A 27,776-nucleotide genomic window follows, 5' to 3' on the forward strand; every position below is an offset into this window, starting at 1 on the left:
CAGAATGAAAATTCTTTTCGATTCTAGCATAAATACACAAATTATTCTCCAAGGCTTTTTTTTTTTATTATTATTTTTGTTTCATTTTTTATCTTTTGAAAATGTTTCTCATATGTGTCATTTTTCCGTGATGCCTCTGGGACTTAATTAACAACTTTAAAATAGCTAGAAATTGATGTTGAACTTTGTGATCATCAACTAATGTACAAAATGGATTGTAGTGTTTTATGTATTTCACCTGATTTGTTACTTCAAAATTGTTCGGTCTTGTGAATGTTATAAAAAGAATGTGATTTAATTTTCTTATGTAATTTTAAAAGAGAGGAAGATAGGGTCATAAAGTTATTTACTATTTTTAGACGATATGGAAATGTCTGGCGCTTAGTAAGAAATAATTCAAATTAAGAATTCAACAAGCAATTCACTAGAGTCATATCAAGTGAAATAAAGATTACTCTCTTAAGTTAATGACTGAGTATGCTTATAAAATATATTTTTCAAATTGTTCACTTAGTTTATTGTAATTGCGTTTATTTAATACAGCAATTCCTTTTATATAGTAATTTTTATTATATAACTTAATTTGTAATAGTTTTTCCAACTTAATTTATTAAGAGCAAAATCTAAATTTTTTTACATGCCTTTCTTGATTTGACTAGATATGCTACTCTTTCAACATATGGCTACTAACAATAAATGTTGTTACAAGTCTATGAATTATGAAATAAATAATTTCGTGGTGAGATTCTATGCATGTATGTCCATTGTTCTGTCTGTTTACGCATTTCTTCATAAATTATGTCAAACTTTTAAAAGCAGCTCGAGTCAAAGGAAACTTTGTTGAGTTATCACAACTACCACTCCAATCATCATTATTCAAGTTGAAGATCATGACTCCTCCATATCCTTCTTCTTTTACCCATTGACTCTGAAATTAAACAACTATTGAAAACTTTTTGTTTTGACAATTGTGAATTCCTAATTCAACATTATAAAAAAAAAAAAAAAAGGGGGTGTTAAAATGGAAGTGAAAATCATTGTAGCAGTCAAAATAATCGTAATCTGATTAATTGGAGAAAAGGAAGCAATAATTTGTGTTCATGTAATAACTAATGAATTCCAATTAAACATTAGATAAAAGGGAAAAAAAGTGTTAAAATGGAATGGAAAATCGTTGTAGCAGTGTATCTGACGAAATGGTTTGATGGGTTAAAATAATCAGGATCTTTGATTAATTGAAGAAATTTGTGCTGATGTAAAAACTAAAATGCGTTATTTTGAAGTCCAAGAGTGATATTAAAACAAATTAATTTATTTAGAAGTACGCTTTCAACTCGAGGAAATTGTAATGCATAAATATAAAAAACGAGAAAAAGAAATTTCTGGATCATAAATTGGTTACTTGGCTTTGAATTAAAATCTTTTAAAAAAAATGTCTCTAGAAGACAAGGGAATGTGTTTAATATTGCATTTTTAATGAAAAATTTCTAAATATCGTACTTAAAGCTTGATAACAAAATAACTAATTCGCCCTTAGACTAACTTCTAGTTCAAAACATCGCTGGCATTATGCAAAATCTACTAATTAAATTTCGAAGGATTCCAAGATAGCTTTTTGTTATGTATGTTAGAAAAAATTTTCTCAAGATCATCGGTCTTCAGAAACTGCATTTAAAATGGAAAAAAATTGTGACACGAAATTTTGTCCTAAAAGTATTAAAGATCTCAACATAACAATAAACAATTTAGTTTCGTTTTCGTGAGTTAACTTTCAGTTTTGTCTGTCAGTTAACGAAAAGGCTTCTTATAACTTCATTTTTGAAAATCGAGGATCATAAACTTAAGTTCAAATAGAAAAAAAAATTTCGTCGAAATTGCTGATTTTCGCAGAGTCGGATACCAGCCACTGAAACATATTTAGAATGCATATCTAGCTCTAAATTAAACATCAGTGAATTTAAAAAATGATGACTGAAATTTTTTTTGAAATCAAAATCGTCAAAAACCATTTTTATATTGAATAGTCAGCTTTTTTTTTAACGCAACGTCCACTCAATTTCTCAAGAAATACTTAAAGGATTATTTTGTAAACTTTAAGAGGTGAGGAGTTAATGAGATTTTCGATATTCAGCAATAAAATTTTAAGCTCTGAGGTTTGGAAGACCTACAATAAATTACGTAAGAAATCTAGTATTTTTTAAACACTATGCCAGAAAATCAAGCAAAAAATTTGTAACTTCTATCGATTACTACAGTTATTTTTATTAACTGCATAAAGTTTCGTAAACCTAGAATAATCATTTATGGAGATAGGACATTTTTATAAAAAAATTTTTCGCCTTACATTTTTATTTGCTATAACTTCATAAATATTCAATGTAATGAAACAAAATTTTTGGAGCAATTTACGATTAATTACGAAATTGTTTTAAAATTTTATAAGAATCCGTTATAAACTAGTTCTTTTACACTGCGATGCGAAAGTCGTATTTGGCTACTTATGTTAAAAGCTTATTTGAATATCTTAAAAAATTATAAATTTTTAAGATATTCAAACCAAATTCTTTTTATTAGTTGCCAAATTCAATTCACTGCAAAATTATGAAAAAACTTAAACATTCTTTCAGTGCATACGCAGTATAAAAGCAACTAGCAACAATTTTGTTATTAATCTTAAATTGCTCCAAAAATTTTGTTTCATTGCATTGAATATCTGTGAAGTTATAATGAAAAAACGTAGGACGAAATTTTTTACTAAAATGTTTATATTTCCATAAATATTTACTCTAGGTTAACGAAACTTTACGCAGTTTTTAAAAATAATTAAAGTAATCGATACAAGCTTATTGCTTGATTTTCTGGCTTAGGGTAAATTACTTTTCTTTCGTAATTTATTGTAGGCCTCTGAAAGCTTTACATTTTATTGCTAGATATGAAAAATCGCATATCTAAAATTACAAAATAATCCTTTCAGTATTTCTTTAGAAATTTAAAACGTCTAAAACAGAAAATGTCTCTTCCATTATTGTAGGATAGGCCCTGTCAAACAACCTCATAATAGAAGTTAGCTTTGTAGGGGACAAAACAAATATTTTTTAATTGCGTTACTTTCTTTGAACTTTTTACCCCCCTCCCAATTTGTGCAGGTTATGTCATGCTGTTTATTGCTTTACTCGTCCCAGCGCAACCCTACTTCCAAATACTTTTTTTTTTTTACTCGTATCTTTTGCAGAAATCATTCATTTCTCCAGTACAAGTAGTATATTTCAAATCTGAAATATTAAAAATTTATAATGTTTTAAAATGTGTAATAATAAGTAAAGTTATTTACCTTAAACGAAATACTGTGATCATTGTCAAAAGCTATCCAATCGTGTCCTAAGTGGGCAAATGGAACTTTCGTTGATAGATCAAATATTTGCCTTGCTCCCTTTTTAAGAAAATTGCAAACCTGATAAAAAAAAGAAATCATTATTTTTTTGCCGAAATTTAGAGTTTACGTGTTTAACACACATCGTGTTCAGAATTTATAGAATAATTAAATAAAAAATTTTGTCAATGCTGCTATTCATTCCCCCCCCCCCTTCAAAATCTCGTTCCGAATTTGGAGGGAAATTTTTTTTATTTTTTCCCTCCAAATATATCGTGTAAAGTTTTTATTTCACGTTAACTTAATTATCTTTAATTAAACAATATATATATATATCTTAAGTGACACCGTAGGCTTTGGTTTTTCTCTATTTATTTGCAACACTATAGTTAATATTAATTTTCTTAGATTGTCTTAAGTAATAATTTAAGAGGATTGAATTGTTAGAATATGTTAGTATTTTTATACATATAAAAACTTGGGTTACTTTTCAGTTAGTCGGGCGCAAGCGAAAAGTCGCCCAGAAATATAAACTACCGCAGACATTAATTTATTTTTAAAGCTCATAAAAATTTAGCTAAAGAAAAAAGGAGATGAATTTCATTGCGTCCAGTTAATTAAAAAGTAACTTTTTTAGATTTACTTTTGATTTTTTTAAAAGGGCTGTTGTGATTTTAAGCATTAACTGTTCTATGGTGCCACAGCTCTCCTTTTTCGAGTAATAGTACATACTATATTATTCGATACTCTAGTTAAGGATCGGAGGAAGTAGTATAGCACGTATATCCCGAACTCATACATACCGACAAATTTAAAAATATTACTAAAATTGAATACATGGAGAACTTTCACAATATCACGCACATTTTTGTGAAAATAGTTAGAACTGTAACCCAAGTACTTCAGTGAGAGCAAAGCCACGGGCTACAGCTAAACGGTGGAGAGAAAAAAATTGGTTAATATATTGCTTAAAATTAATTAAAATGTTGAATTAGAATAGTTAAATTCACTTCTGCTGTGCACAGGGCCCGATTAACCTCTGAAAATAGGGGAAGCATAATAGGATTTTGGGGGCCCCCTAACTTGAGCAAAAGAAACTTTTGATATTTTTCACCCATAAACAATACATTTTAAAGAGGGAGGAACCATGTGAAAACTATTAGAACCTTAGAAAGGAATACAGAGATCCTATGCAATCATGTTGGACCCTTCTTTACGTGCTTTATAAAGCACGTAAAGTAGGGTCCAACATGTATAGTAGCCAACTATATATAGTAACAAAAACATGAGGGAGTAGCTAGCACATATGTTGAAAAAATTTAAATATTTCACTAAATTAAATTATAAAGTTACTTGTTGTTATACGAAAGGTTCTTTGCAAGAAGAGTCTCTTTTTTTATGCCAATTTTTTTACTAGCGGCAAAACAACACAAAGCATCCCATTTTTTTTCTTTTCGAGAGTTTTTGTTGGAGTCATTTTTTTTTCTTATTTCTTTTATTATTAATATTTTTTTGGCTACAAAAAATAAGAAATTGGGCCCTTAATTTCAGTCATTTGGGGGCCCCCCTAGAATTTAAAAGGGGAAGCACTTGCTTCCTGTGCCTTTTCGGTAATCAGGCCCTGGCTGTGCATTTGGCTTGGTGACCATTAGAGTTTATGTGCTGTACTACACAATTGTGAATGGTCGCAGAAGGCAGCTAGTTTAATTTATTGTACGATTTATTAGTTAGATTTATTTGATAGAGAGCTTCTGAGTTCCGTGATGGTTTCCTGTTGATGCAAACTCTAATTAAGCTTAACAGAGCACGTGCGAGGCTTAATGTAAGAAAAGAAAAAAAAAAATTAACGTAACAGTTTTTGCATTACGTTTGGAAATGCTATTTTTCATAGGCCGCACGTTTTAATGTATGTAGATTTGATGAGATTTGTTTGCGCTGCGTGCCGTTTGCTGTCGAGAGTTTTTTTCTCTCCTTTATTTTCATTTAATTAGTTTTTTTTCTTCATGTAATTAGTTTTTTTTCTTTTAATTATTTTTTATTTTCGTTATACTTTTTAGAATAGAAGAATTTGTTGTTAGCGTTATACGATGGTATAAAAGAGGGGTAAATCGAGGAAGTATTTATACTAAAATTATCGCAGTTTCGTCTCGTCAGGAAATACATTTCAGATAGACGAACTATTCCTAGAATGGATTTTCTTTGATAAGGAAGAAAATGTTTTAAGATTATACCATCCTATTTTACTTCAAAATAGTTCTTTCTCTTTTTTTCTTTGGATATTTTACTATTTCTTACATGTTTTGTGAATAACGTTAGAATTAAAAATAAGAAATGTACTGCTTAAAGAAAAATGCTCATTAACATGTAGTGTGTTGAGTAAACATTTAAGGAGAAAAGACAGGATGAAACTGAAAAAGTAAGAGCTTAACTCTTTAGATCCTATTAAAAATGTAAGATTAAATCTTAAAAAAAGTTTATTATTATATATGCTGTACTCCAATATTCCTTTAGATCAGTGGTTTCCAACTGGCGGCCCGCGAAGCCTTTTTTTATGGCCCGCGAACTTAAATATATTAGTTGTCATTTTTTTGCGGACAATTTTCGTAAAAAATTTATATGGGTTTAAAATACTTTTCTCGTTAATAAAAACCTAATTTCTTCGTTTCTGTGAAATTTATCATACCAACGGTGCAAAAAAAAGAATTTTCTCCGGTTTTGCATTCAAGAAAATATTTATTCAAATACAAAAATAATCGTGTATGTTGCTCTTTTTTATTTATTTTTTTGTATTTTGTGAATATAATTTAGCTTGTGTGTATCAGAAATTTTCTCGAAGAATCTCTCCGATTTAACTTTTTGAAACCAATCATTTTGGACGAAAATATTTACACACACACTTGTAAATTTTAAATTTAATCTGTAAATATCTATTCTCTGGTGGTTGCAGAAGACAAACCTAAATTTTGTCATTGAAATTTTTGTGTGCTACTATGTAAGTTTTAATACCAACCATTATTAAGTTGTATATCTTAACAATTAGATATCTGTTGCACATTAACTGTTCAATACGCACATTAAAGTTATTGCAGCCCGAATTTTTTAATATGTAATTAAATATTTTTAAAAATCTACTTCTTATTTTAATTTGTAATTCAATTCCTTTGTTTTATACAACTTGGTAAAAATCTGACAGTAATATTTAATGTTCCTTCAAACATAAAAGAGTCCTACATAAAATTTTAATAAAGTTGCGGCCCGCCATGTGATTTGTGTCTTTAATTGTGGCCCCCGGCCTCATGTAAGTTGGAAACCCCTGCTTTAGATCGATTGCATAGTGCAATAAGTTTACGAGTGCAACAGTGTGAAAATATTAATTACGTAATAAAAATACTATTTCTGAACTCGGTTAAGCGAGAACTAATAGAGAAAGTAAATAAAGTCACCTAACACTTGGCATTACTTTTAGCTGATTAACACCAAGGTTATGATAAACAACGTTAAACTGACTAATAGTTAGTAAAGAAAGAATTGCTGACTCAGTCAGATAATATTGGCCATAAACAGCAAACTTTTATGATTGCTCGTTAAGCTAAAGTTTAGTAGTAGTAGTATGTTTATTATGAATTTAAATTTTAGTTGATTTTTTTATTATTTAATAACAGTCGGAAAAATTTTAATTGTAAGGTCGACAATTTTTTACATAATTTTAAAACAAGTAATTTTACACAGCAAAAAAGAAATTTTGATGGAAATTGGTCGTATAAGTTCCTGAGAAATCAGAAATCAAATTGTAAATAAATAACTTTTTTGAAAGCCAATTTCACAGGGATTATTCACCCGATTTCGCTGAATTTTGTATTTTGCCATGTAAAATTACATGCTTTAAAATGATGTGAAAAGTTGTTTACCTAACAATTAAAAAAAACTTTCTACTTTAATTAAATAAAATAATAATAAATATTAACTAAAGCTTATTTTTTGCATGGAATTATCTTTGAATAAGCGAATTTTAGAATTGTCTCCAAAATTTTCTCAATTCGTTTAAGAAGTTCCCGAGATATGGCGAAATACGCAAAAAATAAAATTAATATTCTGAGATCAGAACTTAGGATCGCTCTCCTGATCTAACTATGGGAACTTCATTATTTTAAGTTCCGAAATCTGAATTCAGAAGGGGGGAAAAAAAAAGGGTATGTTTATTCAGAGAAAGTGCGTTTTTGTGTCTGATTTCGTAACTTAAAATATCGACTGAGCTTATTAGTTAACATGTTTGAGGTCACCCCCTCCGAATTATTAAGAACGTGAAGATCCGATCATTAGATCAAAAGTTATTCATGATGGTCCGTTTTTTTTTTATGACGCACTGTACATCCTTTCAACGCCCCAGATCTTCATAAGAATTAGAAGCTATAACTTTTCTGAGGAGAAATATTTAATCGGTTATACTCCAACTAAGGCGTTTTTTTGTCTCCATTTTTAAAATATGTACTTACGTTAAAATTAACGTACCTACGCTACTTCAGGGCACAAAATCGGCTATACTAATTCAGGGCCTCTAGTGAGGTGCAATACACTATGTCTGAGCATGTGCAGTATCGCTAAGAAGCGGAAAATAAGGTTTACGTAATGTAAAAGCTCTCTAATCTCAAGCTATAAGTTCTGCGATGAAGGTTTAAAAACTATCCGTACACATTGGACCTCTCGAAAACAGGTTGTTAATTCCAGTAACAATCTATTCTTTAAGTACCAAAGTATATTGTTAGCCTTATCGTTGTCTTAATTACCAATCTTGTTGAATCGCGTTTTTTTCCCCACAAGGTTTCCTAATTGATTGATAAGGCAATATCTAGATTGCACGTTTTTAATAATAAATTTATTGTTTGTTTGCTAGCTCAGCACAAGTAAATAAATCTAAATAGTTATCGCGAATTTTTGGATAACAGGTGATATAACCTTAATCTATGTACATAGTGAAACTTTTAAAAGCTGGTATAATATAGTAATATATTTATAATAAATTTTATTTTTAATGAGATATTACAGGATAGCTTGACAAAAAATTATGATTAGCCTTATGGATTCGCTCAAAACCGGACAATGACACGAAAAACTAAGCTCAATTGCATGATGGTAACAAAATATTTTATGCTTTCATTTTTATTTTATTTTTGTATTTGAGCTTATTTTTACTGTTTGTTTATCTTGTTTGCCGCTATGACCTTTCTATTTTCAAACTACATTCGAATCAACAAAATTTTAATAATCGTTTCAAAAGCTTAAGTACTGACAAAAAATTTTGATTTTCAAAGGCAGGAACAGAATGCTAACGAAAGGACATTTGCATGTGTTGTAATTAAAAGCAGGAAATAAATAACATAAAAATATTTATTTTCTGATTTTGTTGAAATAAATAATAGGCTGCATCAAGAGTTTAAGCAGGAGCTAAAATAACACAATTTAAAGAATATTACAGTACAGAACCCGTTATCCGGAAATCAGAAAACCAAAACACCGGAACGAAATTCGATAAATTTTCCCGCCATTTTTAAATTTTTTTTTTCCATCGTAAGATTTCAGGATTTTTCTTTCTTTTTTGAAAGATATTTACCTTACCATCATTTTGGAAATAATCATTAGTGTATTACTTCATTGTTTTTTCTTCTTTCTAAGATTATTTCCAAATATTTTTTTTTTAGTTGAGTTTGACAATAAAAAAAACGGCTTTTTGTAGCGATTCAGAAAACCGGAAAAATCAGTTATCCGGAATAGCGATGGTCCCGATCTTTCCGGATAATCGGTTCCCTACTGTACTTGGATATTGATCCCTTATTATTCTTAATGACATCGAATATACATTTTTCCATTGAATTAATTAGCTTCTGGTGTGTTTCTAGGGGGAGGGGGCGAGAATTTCATACTTTCTCAATAGACTCTTGGATTTCTTTAATCCTAACTATTTCTATACGCTGGGCTAAAATGCTTCATACGTTCTTAATTGGATTTAGGTTCGGGCTCGGGGATAGGCTAATCTTTTATCGAGGCATTGTCTTGTTGAAATATAAAATCAGGGCCTCCTTGGAGCTCTTAAAAAGGGAGAATATATTGTCTCAGTGTAACTTTCTACGTTTCATATGTATGTCTTCGCTTAAGAAAATGCAGGCATGCTTAAGAAATGCAGGCATGTCCCCAAATTATTAGAGATTTACCTGTTGAAGAAATTCCTTGGCTCTTTTCGAAGTTCATGCAAACATGAGTTCCAGTCGCCAGGACCATTTAAGTTCTATTTTTTCTCTATATCACTGACTGGTATAGATAACCATTTATTGCCATGCGATTTTTTGCTTTGTTCACTCTTGCCCGTTTATTATGTGGTTTAAGACATGGCTTGCGGCGAATTTTTTTTTTTTTCGAAATATTTCTATATTATCGAGGCACTGCTACACCTATAGTGTTTTTTCCCCGTTACAAATTGACATATTTTGCCTATAGATCAAATACAAATTGAAATATTTTGCCGAATTCGCCTATCGGTCTGAACATTCATCACACGCCTTCGTTCGCATCTCGGTTTTCAGGCGAAATCATTCTTTTTTCTCCAACACTTGATAAATACATGACTTTGATCTATTTCAGAAGCTTGAAATTTCAGACACACATTTTTCCATTTTGGAATTTTACTTATTTTCAAAACTCTGTTTTTGTAAATTCTGCAGCTTACAGAACTGTGAACGTCTGAGTTCTTGATTAGAGATAATCTGCCTGTCATTATGCTTTGCAGGAAATACGTCACTTCATCGAACCGATCCTTCATTTATTAAGAAATTAATGGTGCTTAAACGTTTGTTACAGCCATTTAACAAAAATTTTAAAAATTGCAATATTAAAGTAAATTTTAATTAACGAACATTTCTTAATAACATTTCGTTTGGGTTGCCCGTTAATACGTCACATATTTTTTAATTATACAGTATTATCGAACTTCGTTATGTTCTTAAATTTTAGAGACAGATAGTACTTTTGTTATTGTTTAAATGAACAGAAAATGAAATATATTGAATTGTTCAACTTTTGACTATTATAGCTTTTGACTAACTCTCTACTCATAAAATTGTCCAAACGTTATAGTGTTGATAAATCAAGTAATTTTAATAATGCAAGCAAAGAGGATTGTAATATAAATAACACGGATTCCACTCTTTAGTCCCTTGGACTGAAGTCAGCCTTAAGAAAAGATCAAGTAGATTGAATTCCGTCCACCAATTAATATATATTTCCAATTTTTTTTAAAATTATGTTTTCAAAAAGAAATTAAATGTTTCCTTACTTATGAAAATTTAACAAAAAAAAATTCTGTTAAAATAAATAAAAAATAGATTACTTTTTGAAAGCATTGTTATTTTTCAAAATTAATACAAAATGATCAATTAATAAAGTCATATCACAAAGAAAGAGTGGGATTGACAGAACTTGTGTAAACAAAATTTGTATATTTAAATCTGAATCTGACTGAGTTTGTATTTTTTCTTGATAATTTGAGATGCTGGGTAAAATTAAATTAATTTTTTTTAAAAATTATCTATGACAAAACATTAATGATGAAGTGAAAAATGAATAGAGATATGAATGGCTCCAAGAAAAAGTCAAAATTCAGCAATTGGTGCAAAGAGTGTAGATATGCAAGGTTAGCTATTATTTGTAATTTTTTCGCTGTAAAAAATAAAATTAAGAAAATAAATTTTTATAAAAAATAATTAAGTCATTGATATAATATATGAACCATTCTCATAGAGGGTGAGGTATAATTTTCTAAAAAATTCTGTTAAATAACAGACCATGTTAATTAGTTAAAAAATAAAGTTCTATCTTGAAATCTTTTTAGAGTGGCACCCATTTTCAAGCATACCTGAGGATATGTGAGCTTTCCGTTTCCGATTCCAGGACCTTTTGCTGGAACACTGATAGTGTTCCAATAAGGAGAATGTAAGTAGTATGACCGAGCATGCGTTGGTATGCCAATCATTATTTTCTTTCTCGGCATACCTCTTGCTTCCCAAAATCCTGCAGCCCATGCCTATGATGGAAATCAGGAAAACACATTTTAGACAAAACATACTTGGAAGCATTGAAAAACAGAAGTATTAATAAACATGAATGTTTCTTTATGATAACTAAATGCATATTTAAAACCTTATTTAAAGTGTCATTTTTTATTTAACTGTGGAACTGTTACTCTTTTCGATACAAACAATAAACAAAATCCAAGTGAAATGCCCGTTACCTGAATTACTTTTCCGAAGTGCGGTTGCTTATACAATACATATACAGATGGAGTTGAAAAGATATTCGATTTAAAAGTAGCAATTGGTTTTTAAAAATTTTATGCTTACCGCATTTAAATAATAGTTCGTATTTTTTTCGCTGTTTTTAGAAAACAGAGGACTATGATGAGCTGTCATAGGATATGCTGGATTATACAACTGGAAATCGTAAGACATGAGATTTATAAAATCCACAACTCTGAAAAACAATAAATATTTAATTAATGCATGTAAAAAACAATAGTTTCTAACTTCTGAAATTATATTGTTCATTAAATGAATGAGTGTAAAAACCGGACTTACAGAAACTACTCTTGTTTGTTTTCTCATGAAGTAGCTAATAAGTATAAATGCTATTACGTAACCGTGTTATAATGGAATTTTGGAAATTAATTAATTTTGTTATTAAATACTAATATAGATTTAAAAAAATCAGTGTTTTCTGATTTGAGTTCAAAATTATAGAGTAGCAGATATAAATACGTAACTTCGCTTGTTGAAATGCCGTTTATTGAATCTAATAGAATAATACGTGAATAAGTTTGAATTCAATATCTTTTAAAAATATGGTCTTTCCGTCCAATTAACTCGCACAATTGCGCAATCTCCAATCTGACAGTAACTATAATACTTAATGCTTTCATTACCGTGATCTATTAGATTGAAAAGATAAGGTTACTAATAACGTGGTGGGTGCGGAACCTCTCCATTATGGGAATCTTTGATGTATGACTTTTAACAATATGTATGGTGCTTATAATAAAATAACTGCCTACATAAAATATGCTCAGAGTTTTAAAGCATGTTAATTTCAGAAAAAGACTTTTTAAAAAATACATTGTTTTTTTAAAATAATTATACCTTATAATAATAGTTGACAATTTTTAAAATACGAGGTTTGAATCTTATAAGGAATTAAAAAGAAATATTTAATTTTTATTTTAAGCTAATAAGCAATGAACGAAAACCTTATTCCAATATATTTATCTAATCACATAAAAAGCAAAAATTGATTTAATTTGCATAAATGAATACATACATTTTTTTTTCAGTATTGCCCTAAAATAAACTTTATAGTAAGAACATAGTGTATTTTAATCATGGTGATGGTGGTTTAAGTAATTTCTTTTATTGTATATGTTAGAATATAAATGACTTATTTACATTTTTTTCAACAATGTAAAAAAATGTGTGAAATAAACAAAAAGTTAGTATAAAATTCACTCTATAATTATTTACGGAGATATTTACTTTGCCATTTCTGGTACATTGTATGAGGTGTCAATAATGGCTACATGTGCTGCTACTGCGCAACTGATTAGAAAATTTCTCTTTGCTTTTTCTATAACAAATTGTAGCTCCTGAAATGTATAAAAAAGATGCAATATTCCATATATAGTATGTGTAAATAATACATTGAACAAATGATAGAGAATAAATAAATAAACGGACAACCCTAAATAACTTTTGATATAATGATCGGATCTTCCCGTTGTAGAACTCATTCTTACTGGTTCGAAAGGTGATCTCAAATATGCTAATTTAGTAATAGTGCAGACGATATTTTAACTTATGAAATCAGACATAAAAACGTACTTTCTCTGAATAAACATGTAATTTTTTTCCCAACGAATTCGGATTTCTGACCCTCAAAACAGGGGATCAATAGTTTGACCAGGAGGTGTCCAAAATTTGGATCCCTTAATGTTAATTATACAATTTGCGTATTTCCCCATATCTCGAAGAAATTTTATAGGCGAATTGAAATTTTTTTGCATTCAATTAAAAAATTTGTTTATTCAAAGATAATTTCAAATGCAAAATACAACTTTTAGTTAATATTTATTATTTTATTACATAATAGTCCACAAATTAGGAATTGTAAAAATACAACTTTTTCAAAATTCGATTTCTTAGGAAATAATTACATCGATTTCGCTGAAATTTTATATTTTGCCATTTAAAATTGCATTTTTTAAAATGATCTACAAAAAATTTGTATACCTTGCAATTCAAAATTTATTTGACTATTAAATATAATAATAAATATTTACTAAAAGTTATATTTTGCATAGAATTATCTTTGGATTAGCGAGTTTTATAATTATGGGCAAATGTTTTTTAATTTGCTGAGAAAGTTGTCGAAAAATTGAGAAATACGTAAAAAGTAAAGTTAAGGGGTCCAAATTTTGGGCCGCTCTCTTGACAATTGGTCCCTTATTTTCCAGATTACGGTTACCCTCTATTTTTTCAGGTTCAGAAATACGAATCTGTCAAAAAAAAACAAACAAACATATGTTTTGTTTCTGATTTCGTAACTTAAAATATCGTCTACATTAATTAATTAGCATACTTGAGATCACCCCCTTGAACTATTATGCGTGAGTACCATAACATGAAGATCTGATCATTAAATCAAAAGTTATTCCGGGTGGTCCGTTTCATATTTTGCGCACTGTACATCATTGCTTGGTTACAAGTCTTGAGGCGTGTTGAACTGCAATATGGTGCAAATTTGCTTCCTCCTCAATACCCGTAGAATCGGCTGTACTTAATTTCTTTTCTCTTTCCGTTTTTTTGTTGCCCTTTTCGTCGACTTTTCTTTATTAAACTTATTAAAACTTGTTATTAAATATATTAAACGCCAAAAGAAAGGTGGACCTCCAACAAAGAAGACCTTCGCACGGATCACTTAAGTAGTCTGAATGAACGAACTTAAACTGCGTAGTGGGAGATAAAAAAAGAAAGATGTCACAACCTTGGGACAACAAAACTTCGTAGTGGGGGAATTAAGAAAGATGTCACAACGCTTGCACAACTAAAGAATCGGATATCCCGTCTATGGTAATCCGTGCAAAGACCTCTTTTCTAGGAAGTGTTGGTTTACACAGTACTATTCGACACCGAAAATTATTAAGATTTGAATACAACCGTGGTTGTGGTAAAATCTTTAGGTTTTATAAAAAAGTGTATATAAACAAGCACGTGATTTTCGGCAGATTCCGAAGTATCAATTAGGTGAAATCACCCCCACTTGATCACACCTAACGTAAGAAACTAAAGACAAATAATTTTCAAAAACTCTCAATAAAATCTGTGTGTGTAACTAATTTTTGAATAAATAAAGCTACAAGCAAGATTGTTACTGTTTAAATAATTGTAAATAATAAAAAATAAAATCTCCTGCAGTTCAATAATGACTCTCATGTTAATCCTATGGAATACTCTTCCTTAGTGTCGTAGCTCGCTCTAAAGGGTTGTTGGAGGGAATTTTAAGGTTGACATTGTTCTTGTCTTTAAACGTATGTCTGTCAAATTTGGTTCAGAAATCTCGATATGTATAGAGAACGTACGCACTCACATACATTATTTTTTATATACAAGAAGTTTCCTATTTTTTCTAATTTTGCCAAGTAACGCTTTTTATCGCTAAATTTGGTGATTTTTTAAAACTAAAAATAATTCATCTTGAACATATTTAATTCGAAAATAACATTTTAACAAAACATAAAGTTAATATTCATTGCTTACACTTATTCCACTTCTCTAGATAGTGCACTTTTTATAAGCTTTCCAAATAAACAAAGACAAAGAATATACAAGTAGCTTGTGAATCTAAGCTATACGTAGCATAACCGTCCATCCATTATTAAAACAATAAAAATAAAATACGATTTAATATAATTTTTAAAACTGTGATTAAAAAAATAGCTTGCAATAAAGTTTTAAACAGCAAGAAAGAAATTTTTTTTAACAGCATACACATATACTCAGTCATTCTAAACAATAATTATGAAAATCATTACTTGTTTATCGTCTGCCATTAGACATTAGAGGTATAAAAAAGGTTTCAATGCTTCAATTAGTAAAAGTAACTATCGAATATATATGAGTGAGAAATGAAATTTTTCGAAGTTTTTAAATATACAAATATTTTAAATGAATAAAAGAAAGAAAAAAATAGATGCGTGGGCATGAAGAAGGACTACAAGAAAAATATAGGGAACTAACACACGTACAGTGTTAGTAAGGGAGTTCAGTTGGTTTTTCTTTTTAATTTCACCTCTGCAGAGCATATTTTTTTTAAAAATCTATATTATAATGATTAATTTGTAATATATATTACATAAATTAAAACAATTTTAATTTTCATGTTTCTAATTAGTATTATTTTTATTAGTAGAGTCTGTTTTTGTTTTGTTCATGCTTTTTTTTAAAAAAGAAACAACAATATTTTGAATAATATTATTGAGAACTGGCGGAACATTACATATCGTACTATACCTATACAGTACTTAAAGTTTAGGTTTGCCGTGATGATGGACGATAAGACAGTTAAGAGTTTGATGATAATTAGTTATTCACGCATTTCTTATATTAATTATGAATTTAAAATTTGTCTGCAATTTGACATAATAAAAAATGGTTTCAAATAATTTCCTTTCTAATTTCTGAAATTTTTATATTTTTACCTTTAGAAGTATGTTGAAAAAAAATCTTTCTAAAGGACTAGCACCATTCCACCCAGGAAATTCCCAGTCAAAGTCAACTCCATCAAATTTGTATTTGTCCAGGAAATGCAAAAGAGAAAATATAAACCTAGAAGAAAAGGCATAAAACTACCAATTGGGTATAATATGAAAAAAACACAACTACTTCGATTTAGTAGGAACAACATATGACGCAATGCTAAACGAATGGAATTTAGTTGTTGTTTATTTAGTTATTGTTATTAGTAATTGTTGTCATTTGTTTTAGTTGTTGTTGTTTATTTAGTTGTATTGAGTTTCAATAACTTTTCTATATAATGCAATAAAATCTGGCGAGCAGCTATTTAAACGATCGAACACTTCGTTTGTTTATTTGTGGCTTGAAGTTACGCTCGCAGAAAATGCCGTTCATGGGTTAAATTTAGTAGGAACAACACAACCTGTGACGTAGGCTATATTATACCCAATTAAAGTTGTGTATCAAATTAAAAAAAGAGTCTTGTTAATTCATATGCGCACCTTGATATTTGTTTATATTTGAAGTAACCCAATATGGTGTTATGAAATTTTTAAACAATTTGAAGTACCATTTATCAACAAATATTTTTTTTAAAATTTAAAAAAAAAAACTTTGCACGATATGCGAATATACTCGGGTCGCATGCGGCCCTCTAATTCATTTTGTAAATTAATCACAAAACTGTCTAACGCTTAATAAACATTCATGTTTAATAGAATTATTATTAATTACAAATATTATTAAATTGTTAATTTTGTTAAAAATCCCTAATATATGTGCACATTAATACGACATTTATTGTATGAACTTCAAAAATTGCGTTTCTTTTTGAGATTATTGTTCTATCAGATTACGGTAGAACAACAATATCAATAGAACAATTAATCTCAACAGAACTTCGTTAGAATAATAATTTCAAAAGAATACTGTTCTGTTCTACCAGATTCGATTACGAAGTCAATATCATTAAGTGAAAGTAAGTTAAAATACTTGTAATCAACTATTACTATTATAATTCATAATTTGGTTGTTGCTATACGCTAAATCTCTAAATCATTTTATTCTACCAAAATAAGCATAACATATTTCCTCTAATTTAAGAATTAAACTAATATTTCATTTAATTCTCTTCTCAATAAGTATAATGCTTTCTCAAAATAAGCACTTGTGAGCGTATGTTCATCTATAAATAGATATTATTTCTATTATTGCCTTTAAAATTTAACCATTGAAATTTATGGATAAAATATTTGCTGCAATGTTTTGGCTTTGTAAAATAGTTGTTAGCTAACATATTTTGAACAAGGTTGGCAAGTTTCTGCCGAGGTGGTTAAAACCACTGGTAGAAACCGATTAAAAATGGAATGGCAGAAACCCTTTTCTGCCACATTTGTGACAGAAACTGGCAGAAATTCAGAAAATGACATAAAAGTAAGTACTGAGATTGACATACAATGGATAGTTCATAGAAAAAAAAAAATTAAATGTTACACAAAGTACAATTTATTTACAAAATTATCACCATTGAAAATCAAATATTACATTGTTTGCACTCTACAGTGATCTATAACAAAAGACAAGTTTTGATGCAGTTTCTAAACCTAAACAATTTCTCAATTTGTTATTCACGAACGAGAAGTTTGAGAAGATTCTCTCAAGTCTTGCAGAACTAGCAGGCATTGCCATCAAGGAACAAGCAAGATTTGTGAAACTTTCATCTATTGCATATTTTTTAAAACTGAACCACCATGTAGCAGCTGAGGTAGTTGTCAAAACTTGACTAGAAAAATAAATTTCAGGAAATGGGGTTGGTTTGTTTTGCAAAACTATGACATAAGGTACAAAATCTGGGTTAATATTGGCGAGTAAAATTCTGGCACTTTCTTCTTGAGCACATGATAATTTCAATCCCAAATACTTTGGATGCAGCATATAAGCTAGCAAATGATAATCAGTAACTGCCTGTTTAAATCTGTATGTCACTTCCTTTTTATAAACAGCTATAAGATTCTCTTTACTTAATGTATTTTTCAGTTAACTTAAACAAAATATCATTAAACAATTACTAGAACTAATGTAGACGTCTTTTTAGTTTCTGAGTTTCTGCCAGTTTTTACCGGTTATAACCAGTGTCTGCCGGCAAAAAGACAACCCTGATTTTGAAAGACTAAAACTAAAGAAAGAGAACTTTTAGTAATATTTTTTAGCTATTAATAGCCAAATCATGGATTATTTACTCGTCTTAACGAAGTGTTTATAATGTCTAAAATAACCACAGAATTTTAAGATTTTAAAGGATGAGGATATGCGCTATTTGGGTCCATCTCCCATCAATTTCAGATTTTCTATTTTCCAAATTAAATTTATTTCATACTCTGTAAATAAATAATATTTTTATGTACTATTCTATATTAGTTATATATAACTTATAGTACAAATTTTAATAAAAATAACTATTAAGTGCACATTAGAATGAAAAACTATTTTATTATACCTTGAACTGACTAAATATTGTGATTTTGAAAATATATCTTTCTCATCTTTTCTATAATTTTAAGATCTGGAGATCCTTTTAATATTAACAGTCTTATCAATATGATATATGGACAACAAGCCTAATATTTTTTTGTTTATATAATTCTTTTTTTAATGCAACACCTCGACTAACGCCTGTTAAAATGATTTGAATAATTAAAAGAAATTTAGTTTATTCTGCTATTAACTAAAATCTGCTATTTTTTTTCAACTTTCACCAATTTGTACAATACGTCTTTTTTTCCATCCATCTTTAAAATATTCTTAAAGCATCATACTAATATAAATAACTCACTTACTTTTCTCTTCCATATTTCGTAGCTACCATTCGAGAGAAACCGCCATTTGATTTTCCTCCTATAGAAAGCATAACTTTCATTTTTGCATTTTTCTTTTTCAAAGTAACTGTTCGGTTGAAGCATTCGAGATCTTGAATGGTTTTTGGTAGCGCGAAATCATATCGAACCTCTGCAAAACCGACTATCAAATGAGTGCATAAATTCGGATCTATATCTTCTGGTTGGAGACGTCTTGTGGTGTTTCTTTCTGCTCTGTAATAGCAAACGATTTTTTGACTGGTTGCCTTTTCTTCTAAAAATTTAAAATTAATAATCTGTTTAAGATTCTCAAGTAATTACAAAGTAGGAAACATAGTTATGTGACTGATATGTATGTTCTTACTTTGGATACATGTAATTTTTTAAACATATGTATATATATATTTGTCTGAAAAAGAGAGTGGAATCGCTGCACTTTAAAGGTTGTTTTTAAGGAATAATTAAAGTATTTGCGAAAAAAAGGAGGGAAAAAGAGATAGAAAACTATTTAACAAAGAAAAAAAAACGAATTGTTTGTTAAAAAAATAATTTCCTTTTCTCGCCTGGAAAATTTTTAAATAAATAAGACATGCCATGACAATCTTCGGATGATAAATATATATGACAATGCTAATTTCAACATTCTTTTTTTATAAATATGTAAAGTATTCACACAATAATAAAAATGTAAAGTATTCAAACGAGAAAGGAAAAATAATAATTCTAGCAAACGATACAATGTGTAATCGTCCCATATTTAGAATTATTTCCAGTATTTGGCTTTGATTAAAACATGTAACAATACATATTCTTAGTAACAAGCAAGTTACGTGTGATTTGATTTGATAAAGGAAATAATCCACTATAAATATATATATATATATATATATATATATATATATATATATATATATATATATATATATATATATATATATATATATATATATATATATATATATATATATATATATATATATATATATATATATATATATATATATATATATATATATATATATATATAATTGTTTACAGTTGAATTGAAATAGTCATAGCATTTTTAAAATAATACTATTCAGGTATAAACTGACTGTACCCAGAAGGCATTAGTTGTGCTCTCGATTCAATTAAAGTCCGAATTTATTTTTGATCTAACACTAATCCTATTTGCTCTGCGTTAGTAAGTGAAAACAAGAAAAATTATCTGATCAAGAAACCAAGAAAAAAGTATCATGATTGGTGACCTCTGTAAGGACGAATTCTATACATCCGTTTCGCTTTTGCTTCAGGTCTCCCTTATGGGTGTATCCCCTGTGTTTAACCTCTTCTTCAGCTTAAGACAGACATTTGTCTGCGTGCATCGACTTATTGATGAAGCTCAAGACGGCATAAGATGACTACTCTCGCCTGCTTTGTTCTCTTTTTTCTTCTTAAAAAAAGAATACGTCTTTTGCTGAACTTATTGATTTAAAACTTCCTATAAGTTGTCCTCGTGATCAAAGCACGTTGAACTTTTGCATAATTCATGTAAATTCGCGGCTGAAAAGAATTAAATATTAGTTTAAGGAATTTTTAAGTATTTGAATGAATATTCTCTTAATAGAATTTACTTATTTACTGCACATTCAGATGTTTCTCACTCTAAGAGGATTACATATTTAAAATACGAAATTTGAATTTAAAAAATGTCGAGCAGGTAAATATTTTGAAATTTTTTAGTTTTATCTCGTAACAACTTCAAGCAATGCTACTACTTCATCGTAGTAAAAATTGCAGGTGTCAAAAAAATATGAAGCCCTAAGCTGGGACAGAGAAACTAAAGAATAAAGTTTGCATTACAAAGAAAATATAATTAAACAAATTAAAATAGGCAAATTTTAATACGGTAGAAAAAGTAAAATGTTATACGTTAATAACATTTTCTTTTAAAAGAAAAGACTATTTGTAGCTACTATTAATTATGATATCCTAAACTTTCAACCGCTATCTTAACTAAGATATTGAGCCCACAGTTTCATTTAAAAAAATGGAAAAAGAAAAGAAAAAAAAATACCTCAAATTAAGTGTGTACCACAATTTAGTGTATACCAATTTAGTTTTAAGTGTATACTACAATGATTATCATAAAATATATATATATATATATATATATATATATATATATATATATATATATATATATATATATATATATATATATATATATATATATATATATATATATATATATATATATATATATATATATATATATATATATATATATATATATATATATATATATATATATATAAAGCATTCATTTCGCGGTGCATATCAATTACATTTGCTTATTTTTCAAACTTTAGATTCGATTTTTTTTGACGTTAAAATGCTACCCATATTTTCATCTTAAATGCACCACTTCAAAATTATCATTTTCGACTACCTAGGAAAAATTAAGACCAAATTCAAAATATAGGGCTCCGTTTTTCCCATTTAGCAAAAATATTTAAGCAAAAAACAAAGAGAAGAAGAAAAAAGACCTTGGTGTTACGGTGCGGATTTGCTTAAATAATTTCTAAGTTGTTCCATAAATAATATTTTAAACATCAAATTTAAAAAAAAAAAAACATTTAATAGTCATTATTTTAGGTTTAAATTAATATTGTGTAAAAATAATTATTGGGAGAAGAAAAACTTTTGTGTTTGAGAAAACATTTTAAATGTTTACGCTATAAGTCTATTAAGGAAAAGGAGTAATGGCAATGATTTTTTCACAAAGAAAAAAAAAACAGTCATTTGGTTATTTTTTGCTAAATACGCGTAACAGCATATATTTAAATGATTTAAATGCATAATAAATGTTGGTACATGCAACATATATAAACACCTATTCATTAATTTAATAACAAAATTTTTTATAGCATATTAAAATACTGTTTGAATTGCGCAACTTGCCGGGAAAGCTCAAACGATTATGCAGTTACTTCTAACAGTTGAACAAATTTTTATTTCATAAAAATAAACTAAAAGTAATAAATAAGATATAATTAAAAAGGGAACAAGAGGGATCTTTAGGGCCGCGTAGTCCTCGCGCCTATGATTAGGATGCGTGGTGAACATAAACTTGTTTACACCCAATGAAAAAAAAAAAGAATAACTTTGACAGGTCGACCTATAAAATAAAAAGATAAACGATTATTTTAGTATTTCTTTTCTGTGAAAAAAGAGCAACCGTAACCACAAATTGTTTTCGAACCAGGAACTATTGATTCTATTATAATTAGATAAAGGTATGCAAAAGAAGCAGAACGAGGTAATCATTTCATACAAATCTGATTGTTTTGACATACAACATTCAAGATGTCAGATAAATTAATGCCTTTATTATGTGTGTTGCGAATTTTTTATCATTAAACAATGAAGTTAAAGATAAAAATTAGATGATGTAATTATTTGAGATACATAAAATGGAGAATTCCCTAGGATAAAGGAACTAAAAAGTTCTTTTTAATGCTTTAAATTTTCAGAATTCAAACACAATTTTTTTCTGTAAAAACTAAAGCATTCACACAACAGCCATTTGTAGGCCAGGAGGGTCATGGAGGTTAATGCTAAACAACAATTTCGTGATGAAGGTCATGATGGGTAACGTGGTCACCATTGCGCTCCGACCACGTTTACTTCCCAGACAAGCTAGGTGGGCTTTCAAGATGGAAACATGAAATCGTAACCACTAAACTACCTCGGCCCTTTTTTTCAGAAATGATAATTTATTGTTTATAGGATTTTTTAAATTTTTTTTTTTATCTATGAGCTTTAAGTTATTAAATTCATTCTAAAATTACGGTCATCATCAGTCTGCCCATCAAATTAACTGTGAAATTTACGATTATAGGAAAATTTCTGTACCGTTACGGGTCTAATTAGTAGAAGTATATTAGGCATCCGCTGTGTATTAGACATTCGATAATGGAAAATATGGATCCAAAATCCTTATCAGATAACTTCTATATATATCAGATACTTCTATATCAGGATATTTCAGGCGAAACTTTTCAATCAATTGAGAATATGTTTTTCGTATAACATTCGTGATATGAATAACATTCACACTTGGATATGAATCAGATTGAAATCGACATTCAAAACGTTCTCGCTGAAATATTACCTGTTAAACTTTTGATGCGAGCGACTTTAAATTCCAAGCATTAAGTCTATTATTATACTACAGCTAGAAATTATAGGACTAGGGTGTTGTGAGAAATTCTAACTTTTTAGGGCTGCCTCTGGTTAGATAAGTTTAGAAACCCTTGTGTTAACATATGAAACGTTACGTTTAGCATGTCATTAAAACACAGCCCCTTTTTTTTATTTTATAGAAATCTAACCATCTAAATTAATATTTTAACGGTATTTTTTGGCTTTGTGGCCTGTCTCATGCATTTATTTTGAATGAAATTTTTTCAATGTCACTTTCGTAAAGTTAATTCAAATATGTATAAAACTAAATAGTAATTTCGACTAGAAGGCAAAATTTCCGAATTTTTCTTCTTGCTAAAAATGTTAGTTTCAATAATAAAGTAAAATAACTATTTTAGTGGTTATATACAGAACTACTGGTTATATACTGGTTATTTACTTTTTATATACTAGTTATATAAAGAAAAAAATACTTACTACTTTTGTCATCATATTCTATCAACTTTGCTAATTTCTCTGCTCTTTCGTTTTCTCTTTTGTCATATTTCTGAACTTTGGAAAGTGCTCCGACTGTTAGCATGAGAGCTACAGCTCTATAGAAATACGATGATACCATCTCTTGTGAAGTCTAAAAATGTATGTTATAACTTATTTCATACGTCTTTAACCCAATAATAAAGTTTGATAAAAATAATTTTAAAAAAGGAAACATTAAAAAATTTCTGAATCAAATTAATTCCATTTACACCTGAATAAATATTTCATTTATAATAGTCTAATTCATTTTGAAATTGAAAACGTTTTTCATTAAATAAAATTTTACTAAAAATGCATTTAAATTAGAATGAAACAGGTCAATCTTAAAATAATAATACCTGAGATCATTATGACGAAAATGAAAGGCAGCTTATTCAAATTTTGAGTTACCTATGTTAAAGAAAACTGTTATCTTTGGTTATCTTTGGATATGCTTTATGAAAAACCGTTCACCATAAAGTACTTTAGAGAGAGAAGAAAAAAAGAAAAAAACGTCCCAAGGAAAATAAATTTAATAATTTATTTAAAAAATTTTAAACATTATTTTTGTTTCAACAATTTGCATGATTTAGATAAATCGAATTCGTTCAAGCAAATTAGAAGTAGAATTTTAAATTAATCATACATCTTTTTTTTTACTATTTCAAATAAGCATTTTAAATCTAATATTTTTGTTGATTTGACGAAATTCTTCTTTCAAAATTTATTAAAAATTATAGTTTTGAAATATAAGTAAACAAGTAGAAAATATAATTGAGTTATATTATTTAAAAGAAATCAAATTGAAGTAGGAAATTTGAATGTTTTTTACTATTGGGATGAAAAAATAGAATTTTTCAGATAACAAAACTGGCTTGAGTTCACATGTATTTTCCTTTTAAATTCTTCATACAAATCTTCTATTGTTAATTATATTGGAAATCAAGACCTACAGAATTATTTGCATGATATATAGCTCAAAGCTCATAATTTTAAATTTATAGTTTACATTTTTGTACTGATTGCACACGGTAATACTTTCAGTTATAAATTTATTTCTAATTTTTTTCAATTTTTATTCATAAATAACTGATGTAGAAAGCTTTAGATAAATTTAAGTTATTTTAATAAAAGACGAGTGTTAATGTAAGTTTAAGTTATTCTCGATTCTTTTTGTTGTATATTATTTACACATGGAAAATAATAAACGTACAAAATAATTTATTAGTTTTTATTGAAAACGGGACTAATATATATTTACTTTTTTATCGGTAATTTTTTTTATTTCAAATTTTAACGTATAAATAATAAAAACCGATTATAAAAATCGATTACAAAAATCAGTTATTAATTTTATTAAAAAACTGGCACAATTCATTGTTATTTGGAATTTTTTTTAAAATCTGAAATTGCTTTTACTTTTGATTTTTATCCACAAATAATTACAAAAATTATTAGCTTTATTAAGAGCTTTTTTTAATCATAAAAGATTTTTATTTTCTGGAGGAAGAATTGTTGAGGCAATATTTTCTGATACCTCAAGATGCATATGTTTCTTTATTGTTCAATATGTTTATTCTTAAAATTATCATAAAAATACCACACAGTTCAATTTACTTTTTTTTATGTTTCTATTTTGTCTTTACACATCTGCAAATGAAATTTTTTCTGTAATGCATGTTTTATGCCGAATAAGTATTCAAGAGAGGCCACTTTTATGCTAAGTCATTTTCACTTTTTCCGATGGTTCTTAGAGAATTTAACAAAAAGAGAAATCTTGCCCATTGAAAATAACAGTATCGATCATTTTTAAATGTACCAAAAACAAGTTACTACTTGTACGCTTAAATGATCAATTTTTATCATCTATTCTCTCATTTTTAACAACAACAAAAACTTTTTTTTCAATTTATTTGTATCTTTTATGCATAAAAAATTGTTGGATATCTCGAACTCAAATTATAATATAACTCATAATCATAACTATTTATGTTATTATCTTTATAACTCAACTAATATCGATTTTTTAAATTCCTTAGCCAACGAATATAATTAAACATGAATTTAATTTTTTAATTATCCTTTTTTCCTTTCCTTCCACATGAATTTAAGCATGGTTGATTTATATATATATATATATATATATATATATATATATATATATATATATATATATATATATATATATATATATATATATATATATATATATATATATGTATATATATATAATTATATATATATATATATATATATATATATAATTTACATATAACAATTAGTGTTCGTCGAAAATTAGAGGACATGCAGAGCAAGTATTATGGTAATCAAGACTTACAAATATCTGTAATTATAATAACTTTGCACAGAAATATTTGTAGTTAGATTTACTTTTAGGAAACTTGCCGTAAATTAGAGAACATGCAGAGCAAGTATTGTCAGGATGTGTGGTAATCAAGACGTGCAAATACCTGTAATTATAATGACTTTGCACAGAAATGTTTGCAGCTAGGTTAACTTTTATGAAACTTGCCGTAAATTAGAGGACATGCATTTTTTCGGACCACGTGATAATCAGGATCTGGAAATATCCGTTTATGTAACCACGGCACAGCTTTCGAATGATAGAACAAAATCCCAATTTCGGCAATTGTAAGATTAAACGGTAATATAAATACAAACATTACAGAGAGACGCGAAAGTGATTTAGATAGTGATAAATCCCGATAAGCCGATGCCATTATCTTTCCATTCAGTAATCCGTTTTAAGCATCCTCCGAAGTGTGACAAACTTAGATGATGAGATCGAGAATAAAAATGATATTAACACTTACCTGTAGAAGGACGGTTGTCGCACCCCAATGACCTAGCTATCAATGTGTCGAAAGATGCAACGGGACACGATATTAGGCCTCCAGAGTGGGACCGCCCCTGGCCTACTCATTATACCGGCTTCTTTAACTGGAATTAAACGTCTGAGAAAAAAAATCTCACTTCTGGAGTAATGGTATCACTAGTGCATACGTGATGGAATGCTGGATATTCTAATTAAAGTTTGTTCAATGAGCAAGGGCAATTAAATCATGAATGACAGCTTTCTGCGAATATATTTACCTTTTAGGCTGCGTAAAAAATATTATGTATTCAATTAAATGTTAATTAAACTTCTTGATGCTCTTCTCTGTAATTATTGCGTTTAAATTTTCATTATTATTCAAAACTAAAAGTGTCGTTCTTTTATTGTAATATAAAATAATCGTATGATATTAATTCACTATGCAACTTTTTATAATAAATATATAAGTTATAGTTATCTTTATAGTTATATATAGTTATCTTTTTACAATTATTAAGTAGTGAATTGGTCTATTCACATTCAACTTATTAACGCCGGAATTTTTTATATGCCATGATGCAAAAAAATACTCAAAATATGAAAGATTTTTTTAAAACTTAATTATTTCTTTCTTCTTTTATCTAGTACTTGATGTTTGAAAAGAATACAAAAACATTTGCTTGATGTAAAAACAGTCCTGTTTCAGATAAGAAAATTCTCTTAGAATACTTTTAATTTGCGTAACGTATATGTCACGCTAAATCAATTGAGAAAATTCAATATTGTATTTACTTGTATATAAATTTAGTTCAGTCGCAGCATGTGCAATTTAAATAATGAATGCAAAAAATTAATTAAAATTCTAAAGCTGTAGTAAGAATTAATTATTTACTATTGCTTTTGAATACTATTGCTAAATGATCCTTTTGGTGATAATATTTAAGAAGTTTTATTGTAACCAAAAAGTCAATAAAATAAAAAGTCAATAAAAATTTGAAAAACAAATATGTAATGAAGTTGCATTGGTAATCGAGCAAAATTATTGGGTTTAAATTTTTTCCGGATAGGAATGGAATCTTAATCTGTAAAAGAATTCGGATATAGTTTAATTGTATATATATATATATTTATTTTGAGGAAACAATTTGTTAATTGTCAACAAACCGTAATGATTACAAAACAATCGT

General features: G+C 28.1%; 1 protein-coding gene across 1 annotated transcript; it reads right to left on the minus strand.

Annotated features, from left to right (window-relative positions):
* Positions 1 to 546: 546 nt before the first annotated feature.
* On the minus strand, positions 547 to 26,728 carry LOC107437310 (acidic mammalian chitinase). Its single transcript, XM_043042377.3, has 9 exons — positions 26,588 to 26,728; positions 23,715 to 23,865; positions 19,032 to 19,323; positions 16,161 to 16,287; positions 12,940 to 13,049; positions 11,758 to 11,887; positions 11,274 to 11,441; positions 3,332 to 3,451; positions 547 to 928 (listed from the first exon to the last, which is right to left on the minus strand). The coding sequence occupies exons 2-9, from the start codon at positions 23,851 to 23,853 to the stop codon at positions 797 to 799; spliced, it is 1,218 nt and encodes a 405-aa protein (XP_042898311.2). The 5' UTR covers positions 23,854 to 23,865; positions 26,588 to 26,728; the 3' UTR covers positions 547 to 796.
* Positions 26,729 to 27,776: the final 1,048 nt, after the last annotated feature.

This window comes from Parasteatoda tepidariorum, chromosome 8 (assembly GCF_982258835.1).
Source record: "Parasteatoda tepidariorum strain Cologne lab strain chromosome 8, Ptep-v5.0, whole genome shotgun sequence".
Classification (NCBI taxonomy): domain Eukaryota; kingdom Metazoa; phylum Arthropoda; class Arachnida; order Araneae; family Theridiidae; genus Parasteatoda; species Parasteatoda tepidariorum.

Excerpts from the sequence above, each read along its gene's own strand:
- LOC107437310 (XM_043042377.3), bottom strand. The coding sequence starts at position 23,853 with ATGGTATCATCGTATTTCTATAGAGCTGTAGCTCTCATGCTAACAGTC. Across the intron at positions 13,050-16,160 it reads TTTTCAACATACTTCTAAAG|GAGCTACAATTTGTTATAGA; the intron begins GTAAAAATATAA and ends TATACATTTCAG. Across the intron at positions 3,452-11,273 it reads GAAAGCTCACATATCCTCAG|GTTTGCAATTTTCTTAAAAA; the intron begins GTATGCTTGAAA and ends TTTTTTTATCAG.